At 42.5% G+C, this 16,446-nt stretch overlaps 2 protein-coding genes across 4 annotated transcripts in view; one reads left to right on the forward strand and one right to left on the reverse strand.

Moving 5' to 3' along the window:
* Positions 1 to 10,462, reverse strand: part of lcat (lecithin-cholesterol acyltransferase) — a 22,469-nt gene extending 12,007 nt beyond the window's left edge. Inside the window, exon 1 of one of the 2 annotated variants that reach the window (XM_029668291.2) lies at positions 10,391 to 10,462. In XM_029668291.2, coding sequence (XP_029524151.1) covers positions 10,391 to 10,415 — 25 coding nt within the window. In that variant the 5' untranslated portion in view covers positions 10,416 to 10,462. Of the gene's footprint in view, positions 1 to 4,204; positions 4,606 to 10,390 lie in introns of those variants that run through there. The other variant, XM_029668290.2, reaches the window with a different exon arrangement.
* Positions 9,035 to 16,368, forward strand: ccdc135 (coiled-coil domain containing 135). 2 transcript variants are annotated; one of them, XM_065022634.1, is made up of 19 exons: positions 9,035 to 9,195; positions 9,948 to 10,093; positions 10,329 to 10,503; positions 10,663 to 10,788; positions 10,905 to 11,099; positions 11,276 to 11,434; positions 11,548 to 11,766; positions 11,897 to 12,019; positions 12,207 to 12,279; positions 12,810 to 12,938; positions 13,173 to 13,301; positions 13,513 to 13,742; positions 13,916 to 14,131; positions 14,292 to 14,402; positions 14,537 to 14,647; positions 14,732 to 14,926; positions 15,133 to 15,272; positions 15,417 to 15,509; positions 15,886 to 16,368. In XM_065022634.1, exons 2-18 carry the CDS (start codon positions 9,948 to 9,950, stop codon positions 15,499 to 15,501), a joined length of 2,562 nt encoding a protein of 853 aa, XP_064878706.1. In that variant the 5' UTR covers positions 9,035 to 9,195; the 3' UTR covers positions 15,502 to 15,509; positions 15,886 to 16,368. The 2 variants fall into 2 exon arrangements, with proteins under 2 accessions (XP_064878706.1, XP_029524146.2); XM_029668286.2 differs by lacking the exon at positions 15,886 to 16,368 and having other exon boundaries at positions 9,037 to 9,195; positions 15,417 to 15,628.
* Positions 16,369 to 16,446: the final 78 nt, after the last annotated feature.

Consider the following 16,446-nt stretch of genomic DNA (forward strand, 5'->3'; position numbering starts at 1 on the left):
CAGTTCAAGCGTTTCGCCTCAGAATGGGAGTTTGACCACGTGACCTCCTCTCCAAGACACCCAAAAGCAAATGGCAAGGCAGAATCAGCTGTCAAGATTGCAAAAAACCTGTTAAGCAGGGCCTTGCGCGACAGCAATGACCCATGGAAAGCGATCTTACAGTGGAGGAACACACCCACCGAAAACATGGACAGCAGCCCAGCACAACGCCTTCTGTCCAGACGTCTGAAGACTACCATCCCCGTAGCTAACAAGCTACTTGAGCCCTACGTCATGGTTGGCGTCACGGACAAACTGCGTCACAGAAAGCAGCTCGCTAAGTGCTTCTACGACCGGACTGCTCGAGACCTACCAGAGCTGGAGGTGGGTGAAATGATAAGGATGAAACAGCTGCCGGGAGACCACACAGGACTTTGGAGGCTGGACACATGCCTGCAGAGAGTTGCACCACGTTCTTACCTGGTGGATGTTGGTGGCTCCCTCTATCATCGCAATCGGGTGGATCTGTGCGTAGCAGAGCAGACAAACCAGAACACGCTATACACTCACCTAGATGAGCTGGATCACAGTCCAGGCCTAAGGGTAAGGGGCGCAGAATTGAGACATGGGCCAACTGAAGGTGAGGCTTCTACCCCACCAAGCTCTCCAGCTCGTGCCCCTAATCCTACCCCTGTCAGAGCCAATACTTACTCACGGGTGGGTCGGCTGTGCAAGCCACCGGACAGGCTTACTCTGTAAGCAAGGGACTGTTAACTTGCCCTCGGTTAATTAAAATATATATATTTTTCTTAAATAATAAAAAATAATAAAAAGGAAGATGACAACTGAAGTAAAAATAAAATGTCATGCTTTTTCTATTGTTATGACCTGACTGTTAAGAACTTAATGTTATGCCTTTATGTTTGCACTTTCTATTGAAAAGGATGATGTTACTGAGTCTAGTTGATGGGTATTCGACTAGCCGGACTGTTCCCCGGACTCCATGTGTAGGGATTTGTACAATGCACAAACAAGGCTATTGAACCTGACATTGGTGTCTGTCTTTATTCCTTTATCCAACATAACATACTGAAACACATACCTGTCTTGGAGCTCTATGGACAATTCATGCACTGTCAACTGTGGGACCTTATATAGACAGGTGTGTGCCTCTACAAATCATGTCCAATCAATTGAATTTACCACAGGTGGACTACCATAGGTGGTGAGGAACATGTTTTATTTAACCCATTTTAGAATAGGACTGTATCGTAACAAAATGTGGAAAAAGTCAAGGGGTCTGAATACTTTCTGAATGCACTGTATTACGTGAGACACCCAGCATGTTAACATTATCTAGCTAGTTAGCTACTCGTGTCAACACAAGCACTATTATTGCTAGCTGGATAACACAACAACTAGCTAAGCTTAGCTGGCTACATGCCTAGAAATCATGATGATGAGAAATAGGGGTAATATATAGTGCCTATGCTAAGTTGTTATACATTATTCTTATCTACCACTGATTCCCACAAGATCTCAGACTCCAGGATCGGAAAATGTTGACAAGAAATAAACGGATGAAGACAGAGTCAGAGACAGAGTTGTCAATTTCCATTGTTACTTGTAATGTTAAAAAGGGTATAAAAAGACCATCCCATTTTTGTATTAGCTAGCTATCTAGGTTACTCACCATTATATAGGCTACAGATTTGAGTCACCACTAGAATAGTTATTTTTATGTTATTGAGTAGGTCTGTATATCTTAGTTTAATAATTTGATTAAACAAACAATACAACAAGTTATTATTTGTATGAAATGTAATGTATTTTTGCAATAAAGTTGACTAAAGTAGAAGCTCATCTTTTGTTTGTAGGCATTTTCATTTGGTAATAAGTAATCATATGGAAATTGCTCATGGGTAACTATAAAGTTACAATTCACTTCCCTTACGAAAATAGATTGCAGTTAGAGTGCAGTATAACTCCAGTATTCTGCAAATACTGCATCCCCCCCCAAAAATGTTTTTGTACTGCAGTAATTTTGCAGTGTAACTAGCGACAACCGTGTCCTTATGCAGCTATTACAGATACTCTGTTTAGTACTAGTGTGTTTATTTTCTCAAGGTGGATGGTGCTTTCAGAAGCTGACAATTAGATTGTCAAATTGGGTAACAAGCTTTGTAGGTATACAATAATTACAAGGTAGTGCCCCTCAAGATACACTTCATTTTAACTAGCTAACACCTAGTAATTACATTGTACTTGTGTAACGGATGTGAAACGGCTAGCTTAGTTAGCGGTGCGCACTAAATAGCGTTTCAATCAGTGACGTCACCTGCTCTGAGACCTTGAAGTAGTAGTTCCCCTTGCTCTGCAAGGGCTGCGGTTTTTGTGGAGCGATGGGTAACGATGCTTCGAGGGTGACTGTTGTTGATGTGTGCAGAGGGTCCCTGGTTCGAGCCCGGGTATGGGCGAGGGGACAGTTTAAAGTTATACTGTTACATTGGTGCCGTGACCCGGATCACTGGTTGCTGCGGAAAAGGAGGTCGTCAAAAGGGGGGGTGAGTGTAACGGATGTGAAACGCTAGCTTAGTTAGCGGTGGTGCGAGCTAAATAGCGTTTCAATCGGTGACGTCACTTGCTCTGAGACCTTGAAGGAGTAGTTCCCCTTGCTCTGCAAGGGCCGTGGCTTTTGTGGAGCGATGGGTAACGATGCTTCGTGGGTGACTGTTGTTGATGTGTGCAGAGGGTCCCTGGTTCGCGCCCGGGTATGGGCGAGGGGACGGTCAAAAGTTATACTGTTACACTTGTGTAGATACTACATGTATTCTGTTGTGTACTAGTGTGTTTAACCTCCCACTTGGATGGTGCTTCCAGAAGCCTTGAAATAAGGGCCAGGTTGTCAGGATAAGTAATTTACTATATAAAAGTACACATTCATTACAAGTAAGTAACCCTCAAGAAGTTACACTTCATTTTAACTATCTATATTCTGTATTACACCTAGTAATTACATTTGACTTATGCAGATATTACATGTACTAGTGTGTTTAACCTCCCACTTGGATGGCGCTCTCGGAAGCCTTAAAATAAGGGCCAGATTGTCAGGATAAGTAATTTACTATATAAGTACACAATAATTACAAGTAAGTACCCCTCAAGATACACAAGCGATATCCTGTGTAACACCTAGTAATTACATTGTACTTATGCAGATATTACATGTACTCTGTGGTGTACTTGTGGGTTTATCCTCTCACTTGGGTGGCTAGGAGGTTCAGGCTGTCATCATCGACAACGTGCACATACATTACAAGTTATTTTTGTATTATAATGTGGAATGACATCCGTATGGTAGACTCCAGTCAGTGAGGCTGGCCTATATCTGATCTGTTATTGTAAAGTAAATCAAGTTAACCCAGATGTTACACTTATTGGGGGCAAGTGCTAGCAGCAACAACATTGAGTGGAAATTTTGAAGAGTGCGCATTCACAGGAGGTAATTAGAGCCTATTGAGCCTCCAACCTTTGTAATCTCGGACACCCATTTGTCCACGAGAGACTACAACCTTGTGACAGTTATTACTGAATCAGATGCAACTCAGAAGAAACTAAACACTACATTTGGTGAATTTAGTGGAAACTTGCCCATTAGTAACAAGCATTTGTTGTTACACCTCTGTAATTACAGACTGCAATTCCCGCCAGTTACATTTTGTTATTACAGTGTAACTATGAGTTATTACAATTAACTACAAGACTTGTTACAGTGTAATTACACATATATTTACACTGTAATAAGGACTCCTTAAAATGAAGTATTACCAGAACTATTCCTGAACCCCAAGGCCCCAAATGATTTCCTCTCCAGACAGATATAGGCTGGCTGTCCTCCCATTATGCTGAATTGGGGTATGCTTCTTCACCCAAGTCCAAACCCCAGCCAATGCCATTAGGAATCAAATATATATATCCCTGGCTTAGGACCATAGGATTCACTTAGCATTCATACCAACACCTGCAGATACCATAGAAAACGGTCTGGAGCTGGCTTCAAGTTCCAGACAGAAAATCGACCTGTCTTGTGAAATACATTTTGGACTTTCAGTATGCAAGAAAGCCAACTGATATTACAATCACATAAAACATACATCGAATTATATGATAAATAACACGGTGCAATCACATCACAGCAAACTAATCAAGAAATAAAAACGCTTACCTATAAGAACCGGCGGAGTGCTATTGTTTGCCACTTTGTTTTGCGGTTTGGCACTTGGTGGGAATACCACATCGAAGAGCCAAAATCCAGCAGATTGCTGTAGCGCAATGAATACTATAAGGAGCACGGTACAGCAGTGCGCATATCCCATTCTGTCCAAATCTTGACAGTGTTGTCTTGTCTCTCACTAGGTCAGGAGGAGGAGAACTGGCCTATTAATGCTGTGTGTGAAAGAGGTGGGGCGCGAAATCAGAGGGAAAATGTGAGGTCAGTTACTCGACCATCGTTGGACCGCACTTTCTCACATCAGGTAACGTTATAAACAACATCAACATGATGCGCATCTGTCCTTCTATAAGAGCAGCTGTGTGCTTCTGCCGTGTAGTAAACGTAAAAGGCCGACGGGTTATAGTTTAACAGAATTTATATGGAAATTTAAGCACACACACACACACAGAGAGAAGGACAAACACAACGTGTAGCCTACCACATACCCATTGCCCTATTGATTGTTGTACAAGTCCCATTCCGTCAAGGCTGTTTGCGCTATGGTCCCAAGGTAAATTATTCATTACAGTCCGGCATTTAGAGATTTCTATTGATTATACCAAACAAAACATTTAGAAGAAAAAAAAGTTAGCTGGTTTGTTGAATATCATATTTTGATTATCATGCAATACATGTTTTGGCTTTTTACAATGTTATATAAAATATAGGCCTGTTGATATAGCCAATGCATTTTTATAGAGGCTACTTCTACAATTAGCCTATTATAACCTACACACAGAGGTTAAATTGGGACGGGTCCCCCTGGGTCCGAGACCCGGTACCTATATGACCCAAATGATAGCCATGTAGGCTGAGCTGAGATCCGGAATCTGCTTTGATTATTTGAATTATCTAATGAAAAATTATTGTCCACATTAAAATTTTCCACAGTCAAAAAAACGAGTAAACAACATTACAATTAGACAACTCCATGGTGGAATAGTTTAACTATTCAATTGTTCCACCTGTCGCATTCAATCCGATAAAATAATATTAATTTCGAGGCGCATTCAAATTGCGAGTGCCGCACAGGGCGAGAAATATGCATACCCAGTCATCATTGTACATTCTTAATGCAGTCGCAGGAAAACACACTTTTCAAAACAGTTTTGAATGCCACTGTTAAAAGAGGAGGATCACGGAGCTTTCTAGTGTTACTGGGCTACACTTATTTCTTAAATCCAATAAATTAGTTGGCTAAAATTCACAATTTTAGAGCCTGCGTTTTCAGCAGCAGCATGGTTTATTCGCTCGCCAATGGCGACCAATCTTGTCTAATTCGCTCGCCAATGTCGTTGAATGCATATGGAAGACCAGGGCTAAATGTAACAGGGTCCGCTGTAAACAGGCCTAAAATATATTCACAGTACATGATCCTTGGTTGGCTGAGGGCCAGTGGAACGTTATTTTTGGGAGGACATTCAAGTAATCAATATGTTGCTAACTAGCAACAAGATAGCCTAAGGTTTAGACTTCAGAGTTCTTATCTAGCTAATGATTAGCCTAATAGGGCAAATGCAGATGGGGAACCCTCAAGCCTATTTATTTCTAACCACGATGCTAAATCAATTGACAATGAGTATTGTTATATAGCACACCTGCCTGGTAATATGGAACAATATGTTAATGGCCTCATTTCTGGCTGGGAAATTACATTTTAGATGTCAGCATCATTTTTGATTTTTGATTGATTTTGGAAAAAAATTGTACCCCCCCCAGAAAAAATGTAGTAAGGCTATGCCCTTTCTTCTGGTTTGGTTACTTATTATTTTACTTTTGAAAATGGTTGGCTAATTTTTTTTGTTACATGTATATTCTACACACATTTTTACATACATTGCATTTTTTTCACAGTAGTTCCATAGCAAGAATAGAGTTATTTAATGTACATTACATCTGGATAGATAGTACTTAAACACATTGGGTAACTTGTGGGAAATCGCCACCCTCTTAAGGGAAATGTCTATTTTCTGACAGAAAAAAAGCAACATTTGGTAAGATTTACAGTGCATTCGGAATGTATTCAGAGCCCTCGACTTTTTCCAAATTTTGTTACGTTACAGCCTTATTCTAAAATTTATGAAATAACTTTTTTCCCTCATCAATCTACACACAATACCCCATCATTCAGACCCTGTTTCTATTGATCATCCTTGAGATGTTTCTACAACTTGATTGGAGTCCACCAGTGGTACATTCAATTGGTTGGACATGATTTGGAAAGGCACACACCTGTCTATATAAGCTTCCACAGTTGACAGAGCATGTCAGAGCAAAAACCAATCCACGAGGTTGAAGAAATTGTTTGTAGAGCTCCGAGATAGGATCGTTTCAAGGCACAGATCTGGGGAAAGGTACCAATAAATGTCTGCAGCATTGAAGTTCCCCAAGAACACAGTGGCCTCCATCATTTTTAAATGGAAGAAGTTTGGAACAACCAAGACTCTCATTAGAGCTGGCCGCCCAGCCAAACTGAGCAAACGGGGGAGAAGGGCCTTCATCAGGGAGGTGACCAAGAACCTGATGGTCACTCTGACAGAGCTCCAGTGTTCCTCTTTGGAGATGGGGCAACCTTCCAGAAGGACAACCATCTCTGCAGCACTCCACCAATTAGGCCTTTTGTTAGAGTGACCAGACGGAACCACTCTTCAGTAAAAGGCACGTCAGTCCGTTTGGAGTTTGCCAAAAGGCACCTAAAGGACTCTCAGACCATGAGAAATAGGATTCTCTGGTCTGACGAAACCAAGATTGAACTCTTTGGCCTGAATGCCAAGCACCATGTTTTGAGGAAACCTGGCACCATCCCTACGGTAAAGCATGGTGGTGGCAGCATCATGCTGTGGGGATATTTTTCAGCGGCAGGGACTGGGAGATTAGTCAGGATCGAGGGAAAGATGAACGGAACAAAGTACTGAGAAGATCCTTGATGAAAACCTAATCCAGAGGGCTCAGGACCTCAGACTGGGGCGAAGGTTGACCTTTCAACAGGACAGCGCAGGAGTGGCTTTGGGACAAGTCTTAATGTCCTTGAGTGGCCCAGCAAGAGCCTGGACTTGAACCCAATAGAACATCTCTGGAGAGACCTGAAAATAGCTGTGCAGTGACGCTCCCCACCCAACCTGACAGAGCTTGAAGGATCTGCAGAGAAGAATGGGATGAACTCCCCAAACACAGGTGCGCCAAGCTTGACGCCTCAAGGCTGTAATCGCTGCCAAAGGTATGTCACGTCTACTCCTGCTCCTCCCCTCCGGTGTTCGAGGTCGCCGGTTTACTAACCACCCGTCCTGGCATTCATCATTACGCACACCTGTGCTTCATCATTAGGCACACCTGAACTCCATCACTTCACTGATTACCTCCCCTATATCTGTCACTCCCTTAGTTCCATTCCCCAGGCAGGATTGACTTTGTGTTTCATGTCTGTACGCTTCTCGTGTGTCTTGTTTTGTTTCATGTTCCGTTTATTATTAAACTCACCACCTGTACTTGGTTCCGACTCCCAGCGTCTATGTTACAAGATGCTTCAACAAAGTACTGGGTTAAATGGTCTGAATACTTATGTAAATATAATATTTCAGTTTTTTTTTTTAAATACATTTTCAAACAATTCTAGAAATCTGTTTTTGCATTGACATTATGGGGTATTGTGTGTAGATTGATGCGGGGAAAAACAGTTTGATACATTTTAGAATAAGGCTGTAAGAGGCGGTTTGGAACTCGTTAGTGAGTGTTACAATTTAGGACAGATTATTATTTATTTTTAACACGCCACGTGCTTCAGCACTTGTTCTGTGAGCTTGTGTGGCCTACCACTTCGTGGCTGTGCCATTGTTGCTCCTAGACGTTTCCACTTCACAATAACAGCACTTACAGTTGACCGGAGAAGCTCTAGCAGGGCAGAAATTTGACAAACTGACTTGTTGGAAAGGTGGCATCCTATGACAGTGCCATATTGAAAGTAACTGAGCTCTTCAGTAAGGCCATTCTACTGACAATGTTTGTCTATGGTGATTGCATGGCTGTGTGCTCGATTGTATACACCTGTTAGCAATGGGTGTGGCTGAAATAGCCAGATCCACTCATTTGAAGGGGTGTCCACATACTTTTGTATATATAGTGTAACATTCTGTTGGTGGCAATTTTTTATAATAATTCATAAAAAAAAAAAACGTTTTAAATCAAGCGTTGTTTTGCGTATCTGCAGCCGATACATGAGCAGCACCTGTTGAATGTGACCGGTGTCAGAAGGTAAACATTGGCAACAAAAATGTTTTATTAAATTGTTGCCAGCAGCACAGTTACAGTCACACATTTTTTTTATCGAAACTTTATTTAACTAGGTAAGTCAATTAAGAACAAATTCGTATGTACAATGACAGCCTACCAAGAGGCAAAAGACCTCCTGCGGGGACAGGGGATTGGGATTAATTCCCGAGCCAACTAGGTGAAAAATCTGTCATTGCCCTCCTGTAAATCGCTCTAGATCAATGACGTAGGTATAAATATACATTTATAAACCATATAACTGATAGGCTATATTTTTCTATTTATGATGATTTTTATTAATTTGTTTACCCAATTTTGGTATATAATAAAGAGTAGACAAACATTTCCTACCTTCTCACTTTCCACTTTTCTCCTCCATTTTTGCAGTAGTCTAATGCTTAAATCAGTTGGTTTAATTTTGGATAGAGCACACATTTCCATATATTTTTGTTAGCTGCACATGTGACATAACTCCACATTTCCTATTAATAATATCATTAACAAATATAATTCATTAAATGTTTGGCTACTTTATTTAATCGACCGGGAATTACATCTCTAGCTGCGCGAAATCGTGGGTAGGAATCCAGAATTGAATTTGTCAAACAATTTCCGTTACTATGGAGATAGACGGCAAACGACAGGCAGACGACAACAAACATCTTGTCTAATCCAAGGTAACCGGCATAAAGAAACGTTTATCGTTCTCAATAAACTGTTTAATCTTGTAATAGTTGCTATGTACAATATTTCTACATAGAAGTTTGGAAATGTGTTATTCTCTGGATTGCGGATGTCTGTCACCTGTTTGGTAGCTAACGTTAAACGCTGCTAGTTTTGCAAGCTAGCTCGTTAGCTCACATGGATGTTGACGTCAACTAAACGTCAAAATAGGGTGCGTTCGTAAATTGCCTCCAGTGTGTCAGAGTCCGCTCTGGGCCGTTCGTAAATATTGAGCGTTTTCAGATTGTCCGTTCATAAATTTCCCCAGTGTGTCAGAGTGTGCTCTGGGCCGTTCGTGAAATGCCTCCAGTGTGTCAGAGTCCGCTCTGGGCTGTTCGTATATTCAGAGCGTTTCGCTCTCGGAGCGCACACCCGACCGAGGAGTAGGGTTGATCCGAGCGTTCATAACTCCCTGACGTTTTATTTTTTATGTTATCTAGAGCGTTAGTGACTGTAACTGCTGCTAGCAACAATTTAATTAATTGTTTTTGCCAACCTTTACGGACACCTGTCATATTCAACGGCCGTTGCATGCTCGTAAATTCATCAGTTATTCTGCGCCCCGGCACACTCAAACGAGTGCTCTGAAATCGGATTAGATAGCCAAAATTAATTTACGAACGCACCCATAAATAACCCACTATATTAGTTATGAGAAAATGTGAATGTTAGTTATTGATATGCCTAAATAAATAGCTGTTTCTAGATGGAGGTATTGCCTAAAGTGGAGTCTGACAAAGAGGTTGCCATTGATGATGCTGAAGAGTATCGACAGGACGAGGTTAACGAGGATCTGCTTAAACTAGAGGAGACCCTCTGCAACATACAAATAACCACAACACCGTGTTCCCTGTGAGGTTACTTTTGTTACACTTTTAGTCATGTTTAACTAGGGCACATGGTTATTGATTCATATGGCTTTCTACCAAAAAGTATAAACATACAGGATGTTTATGTTCAATGTCATGATTACTTGCACAATGACGTAGAGTGCTCTCGCATACATACATAATCTTATTGTATTCACATCCCTACTACATGCTTAGACAGCTGCATCAACACTCATGCTCAAATCCAATCCTAACAGGCCAGAACGGGCACAGGAGGTTGACCTGTCCCAATACCCAACCTCTTATAAAGAAAACTCACCACAGGAAAAGCTGCTGCTTGCCATCGCCGACAACTTCTGCTGCCAGTATGTGCACCTTTACCCTGACCGAAAACCCCTTCTGCTGAGCCCACTCAATGAGTGTGGAGTCCAGGTAAACTCCACAGCATTCACAATTACACTCACCTTTGACTTTGTTTTCTCTGTGACGTGTTTGTTGTGCACACTGACACCCATGCTTCCTATGTTCCTCCAACATCCCATCTTTGAATGGGCATTTTTGTCACTCTTATCTTTCTAACGGACAAAATAGAAATTTGTCAGTACAACCTTGAGGCCCACCTTGCTCTCATACCCGGAGCTGTACAGCTGGGAGGGATGTGCAAGCTTTGTGTCAGAGTTCTTGTCTTTAGAGCCACTGGATCCTCCCATTGACCCGGTAAGGGAGAGAGACATCTTTTCGCTTGTCCTAAAAATGATATAATACTAATAGAAGATTTGGTGCATTTACTTTTGTATATAAGAGACGCAAGGAGTAATGTTCTTTATCTCTAGCCAAGACACCTCTACTCTCCAACCTGGTTGATGCAGACTCAGCGAGGCTCCTGCTTTGATTTCTCTACTCTGCTGTGTAGCCTGTTGTTGGGTGCAGGCTACAATGCTTACTGTGTTAGTGGATACGCTGTGAAGGAAATGTGTCTCCTCAACCAGTCCCTCCAGGAATGCCCCCTACTGGTTACACATGTTAAGGTGAGTGACCGATAGCAACCTGGCTACACGGCCTGTACATTGCCCTCCAGTACTACTGAACTGGTATATCTGCTTTCATTTCATGTTCAAATTACAGTATGTAATTTCACTGCATCCATCCCTTATAGCACAATTGCATCACTCTTGTGGTTTTCCTGCGGGTTTGTGTGTTTCAGGGAAAGGCTACTGAGCAGAAGCGGCAGGTGAAGAAGTACTCAGTGAAACCACCACGGGACCTTCGCAGTGGCTTTGAGCAGCGTCAGGAGGAACGCAGACAGGCTGATGCACAGGCTATCCTCCTGAAGAAACAGCAGGAGGCAGAGAGACTTCAAGAGGTATGGAGGCAACTTCAGAAACACTCTCTGAGAAACAAATGAATTGTCAATGTATTGTCCTTTTTTGAGCACAGTGTATATGTTTGTGACTGTCCCTCTGTTATGTGCCTAAGGAGCGAGAGCGCCTACCCCCAGATCCCCTGTTGGGCCTGCGGGTCCACTGCTGGGTTCTCATTCTGTCTGGAAACCGGGAGGTTCCAGAGAACTTCTTCATTAACCCACTCACAGGGAAGAGTTTATCCACCACCAACAAATGCTTCCTGGGCATAGAGAGCATCTGGAACCATCAGAACTACTGGGTCAACATGCAGGACTGCCGGTTCGGCTGTGCGGTTAGTAATGCCATCTTGTCTGTGACAATGTGATTTGTACTGTATGCATGTACTACATGTATTATATCTTGCTCACATAGTTAGTGACAAGGTGTTATTGAAATTGGGGAATGACTGGATGTTTTTGCAGGAGATGAATTTCGACCTGGGGGATGCGGTGAAGTGGGAGTATCTGCTCTATGGCACAACTGGCCAATCTCTGCTTCTCATCCCTGACATGAAAAAACAGCAGGAGGCAGAGGATGATGAAGAGGTGCAATCCCAATCTCGCACTCCCTCGCTCACTCTCTTGCTCAACTCTGCTCTGGTGCACTTTACCCTTGATTCTGCACACCCTCTATGGCATTGACCGTGTGGGAATAAATAGTGAAGTTCATGCAGGGGTGTATATTTGTGCTATGATTCACTATGAGCATGTGTACTCTGTTGTTTTTCTGAAGGAAGAAGTGGATGAGCCCAAGGTGTTTGAAATGCCTCCATCCTGGGTGAATCAAATCAACATCTCACAACAAGGTAAGTCATTCATTGCTTTATTTAAATTTTATTTTTTGATCTGTTATTTTACCAGATAAATTGACTGAGAAGACGTTCTCATTTGCAGCAACGACCTGGGGAATAGTTACAGGGGAGAGGAGGGGGATTAATGAGCCATTTGTAAACTGGGGATTATTAGGTGACCGTGATGGTTTGAGGGCCAGATTGGGAATTTTAGCCAGGACACCCATACTCTTACGATAAATGCCATGGGATCTTTAATGACCTCCGAGAGTCAGGACACCCGTTTAACACCCCATCCGAAAGACGGCACCCTACACAGGGCAGTGTCCCCAATCACTGCCCTGGGGCATTGGGATATTTTTTTAGACCAGAGGAAAGAGTGCCACCTACTGGCCCTCCGCTTTACTCAGCCTCATAATCTTACATAACTAACTGGACCTTCTGGCATGGATTAACCAGCCTAACCCAGTCTCATGTCTCCTATCCTTATCAAATGTTACATGCTCCATCTGTCTGGCCTGAGTGACCTTTGTGACTTTGTCCAGACATGGAGACACGCTGCCCTGGGGGCATGAAAGTTATCCAGTATCGGAAGGCCAAGCTGGAAAAGTTTGCACCCTACCTCCTCCCGGATGGTCTTGTGACACGCTTGACCTCATACTCAGACCTCGACTGTGAGTTGCATATTATTGACATATTGAGTCATGGTGCTGTGATTGCCTAATATGTGTTACAGTAAAAGTCCTAAATGTGGACTGATAAAGCCAGCACACTGATAAATGATCAGCATTAATGTCTCCTCTCTCTGGTATCTGAACTCTGACTTGAGTCTGTCTCTGATTAATCTATCTCCTACCTCAGACACTGACTCCCGTTCCCTCCTGTCCCCCTCTGGTGAGTTTCTGTAGGTACCCAGCCCAGCACTGTGAAGGAGTGGTACCAACACAGGCATGACCACCTAGAGGAACGGGAACTGAAGAAGACTAGCAATGTCACTATTGAGCATTTCAGACCTGGACGGAGCTACGCTTTAAAATGTAACTGTTAGAAAATTGGACCAAGTGGAAAAACAGTAACTGTAACTTGAACCCACTCCCATAAGGGCTACATGACTCTGCCATAATCATGACATAACAACTAGTGTCAGCTTATGACCGTGTTACAACATTTACATCAGATAATGTATCTAAACATAAAGACAAAAGTGACAAGAGTGCATACATGACAAATGTGTGTTTTGCTGTCAAGCCCACAGGTATATTACTATGACTCCGGAGACGGAGCGTCAGATGGACTTCTACAGCCATGCCCGAGCAGACGGGCTGGCCAGACGGGTCGAGATGCCCTTTGAGATGACAGAGAGCTTTGAGGATCGACCAGACTTTATGTACCATCGTCATGTCGTTTTTGGCAAACGTATCAAAGTGTTCGGCCCCAGTAATACTGAGGCACCTGACCAGGGGCAACGCCCTTTACAGGTAATACTGCTTACATTACATGATAATAATTGGTTGCACTACCATTCAAACATAACTCCATTTGGGTAAACTTAACACCACCATAATGTGTCATACACATGTCTGCATCACTGGAAAATATATGGTTAAACATTTGAACATCTTTGACGATATCTCCGATGGTCTATGAGAAGAAGGTGGTGGAACGATTCAATCGAGACCGGTCCAAGCCACCCGGGGAGGACGTAGCAGAGCGTATCTTTCTAGTGTCTGAGGACAGGATCCAAGTGACATACCACCGGGAGGACGACCGGATTATTCCTGCTTGGAGAAACTTCATAAAGCCCAGAGATTCAGGCGATTCCCAGAACCCACACTCATTCACCCCTCAAATGGCCTCCACTTTCCAGGTCAGACATCACCAGGGACAATAAACAGTACCTAAACAACAACCAATTCACATTCATTTACAACTGGCGCCACCATCAATTTGAGGTAACATATTCTTCTGTTAATTGGTTTGAGTGAACTAGGGTGTTTTTCCAATTGTTTTTATGTATGCGCTTTCAGGTAGATCCATTTGAGAAGCCCAGTAAGAATCTCTTTCTGTATGAAATGCTAGTCCATATGATGAAGGAGGAGGAGCGCGTTGCTCTCAGAGTCAAGGAGTCTGAAAAAGAGGTATGTATGTGTTGTGTGGGTATTCTGGCATGAATTAATATACATTTTCCAGTATGTCTTAAAATGAGAGAATTCGAAAAGTAATACAAGGTATGTAGTTGGTAGTGCTAATATGCATTTGTATTTTTGCTTAGGTGAGGGCGATACTGGGTGTTAGGGAACAAGAAGAGAGCAGTATTGAGCTCCACATCTCCATCTACAACACAGCGAGAAATGAGAGAGCACGCTGCCACCGAGAGGCATTGGTGAGCATCACACTCTCTTATCATAGAAGACTGACTGACCCTCAGGAACCTCCTTAACCTAATTCCTCTCTACCTTATGTTCAGGAGCGGACGGCCAAAGAGGAGCGTCTCCGACAGGAGGAGAAGGAGCTGGACTTCTTAGCACCTCTTCTGGCCCAGCTGGGTGACCCAGAGAACCTGACCAGACAGGCTGCTCTACAGCTGAGGAATGACTGCCTGACTGACCTGAAGCAGCGGCTCATTGATAAGGCCAACCTCATACAGGCTCGTTTTGAGAGGGTATGTCAAAGCACAGGATAAGTGGAATCAAAAGAACAAACAGTTTTGTGAATATCTGTACAGTAATGTTAAAATAAACTAAACAAGCAAAGGTTCAAGGTTTGGGAATACTCCTGGTAGAAAAATAATGGTTTAATCTTGATGGGTATCTCTATATTTTGTCATGTTTCTCTATTCATGTATTGTAATGCATACTGTATGTTTAGGAGACCCAGGAGCTTCAGCAGAAACAGCAGTGGTACCAGAAGAACCAGCTCACTATGACCAAGGAGGATGAAGATGAATACCTTGCCTACTGCTCTGATGCCATGTTCAGGATCCATATTCTCAAACTGCGTCTGAGCAGGTAAGCACTGAAAAGTTTCCGTTTCAAAGCCTTGATTTACGATCGAAATTAGTTCACATGACTGGGCTTTAGTATAGACGTTTACATACTTCAATAGTTCTTTTGTTAGATTATTTGTGAAGGATGACTTGGGTTGTGTTTCAGGCATAAGGACAAAGCCCCCCAGAAATACCTGGCTCTGGATGAAAGACTGAGACGAGACCCCAGACTGGCCAATCACTTGTGGTGATAAACATGGTCACGTACAGCTCCCTAATCACATCCTTCCCCCACTCCATAATCTGACACTCCTCAATTTCTCTGTTTTGATTAGGTATACCACCACTCAAAGCAATAAACTAATTTTATATTCGTTATATTCTGGCTCTTAATCATTTTCATCATGACTATTCGTTTGAGCTTGACAACGCGATTGACTGGATGTTTTTGTTCATCTGGATTGAGTTAATTTACCATGGCTCTATCTTGAACATTTAAATAAAAAATGGTATCCAACAATATCTTCCCACCCACATAGTGAAAAAGCCAACCAAGGCTGTTTTGGTCATGGTTTTGATGTGAACTTGTGAACTGTACTATCGGAGAAGTATACTAAACCTCACCTCTCCAGCAGGCGGCACTAGTTGGATCACACTGTGTGCTTTTGGCAGAACACCCCCTATTGGAGTGAGGAGGTGGTGCCTGCTACCAGCTATCTTGTATCAACAACAGAGAGGAAGAAGAAGAGCGAGGCCCGACAGGTGGCATCTTTTTGTTGTTTCGCCCACAAAGCAAGGACTTTTTTGAATGGAGGTCAATGAGTGTCAAATTTCAGTCTACAACAAAAATGTATGGCTTATTTGCTATGTGAGATTTATTTGATCGAATAGAAGTTTCGTAATGTTTAAGTTGTTACGGGTGTATTGATATAAGTAGGACATGTGACATCCCGGTAACTTTGAGAAAAGAACACTATATTTTTTAGATGGCTATGCATATTCATGACATGATGCTAGTAGCATAGCATCTCTTTCCATTGAATAAAGGTGGTTGATGTCAACAACCCTTATTGAATATTCAAAACATAATTTGAATAATGAAATGTATCCACCAATCCAAAGAAAGGATAGGCGGGAGCAATTCAGCCAGCCGGGCCGCTTTATGGACAACGACTCCCATTGTTAGGGTTGAGAGA

This window comes from Oncorhynchus nerka, linkage group LG9a, assembly GCF_034236695.1.
Source record: "Oncorhynchus nerka isolate Pitt River linkage group LG9a, Oner_Uvic_2.0, whole genome shotgun sequence".
In the NCBI taxonomy this organism is placed as follows: domain Eukaryota; kingdom Metazoa; phylum Chordata; class Actinopteri; order Salmoniformes; family Salmonidae; genus Oncorhynchus; species Oncorhynchus nerka.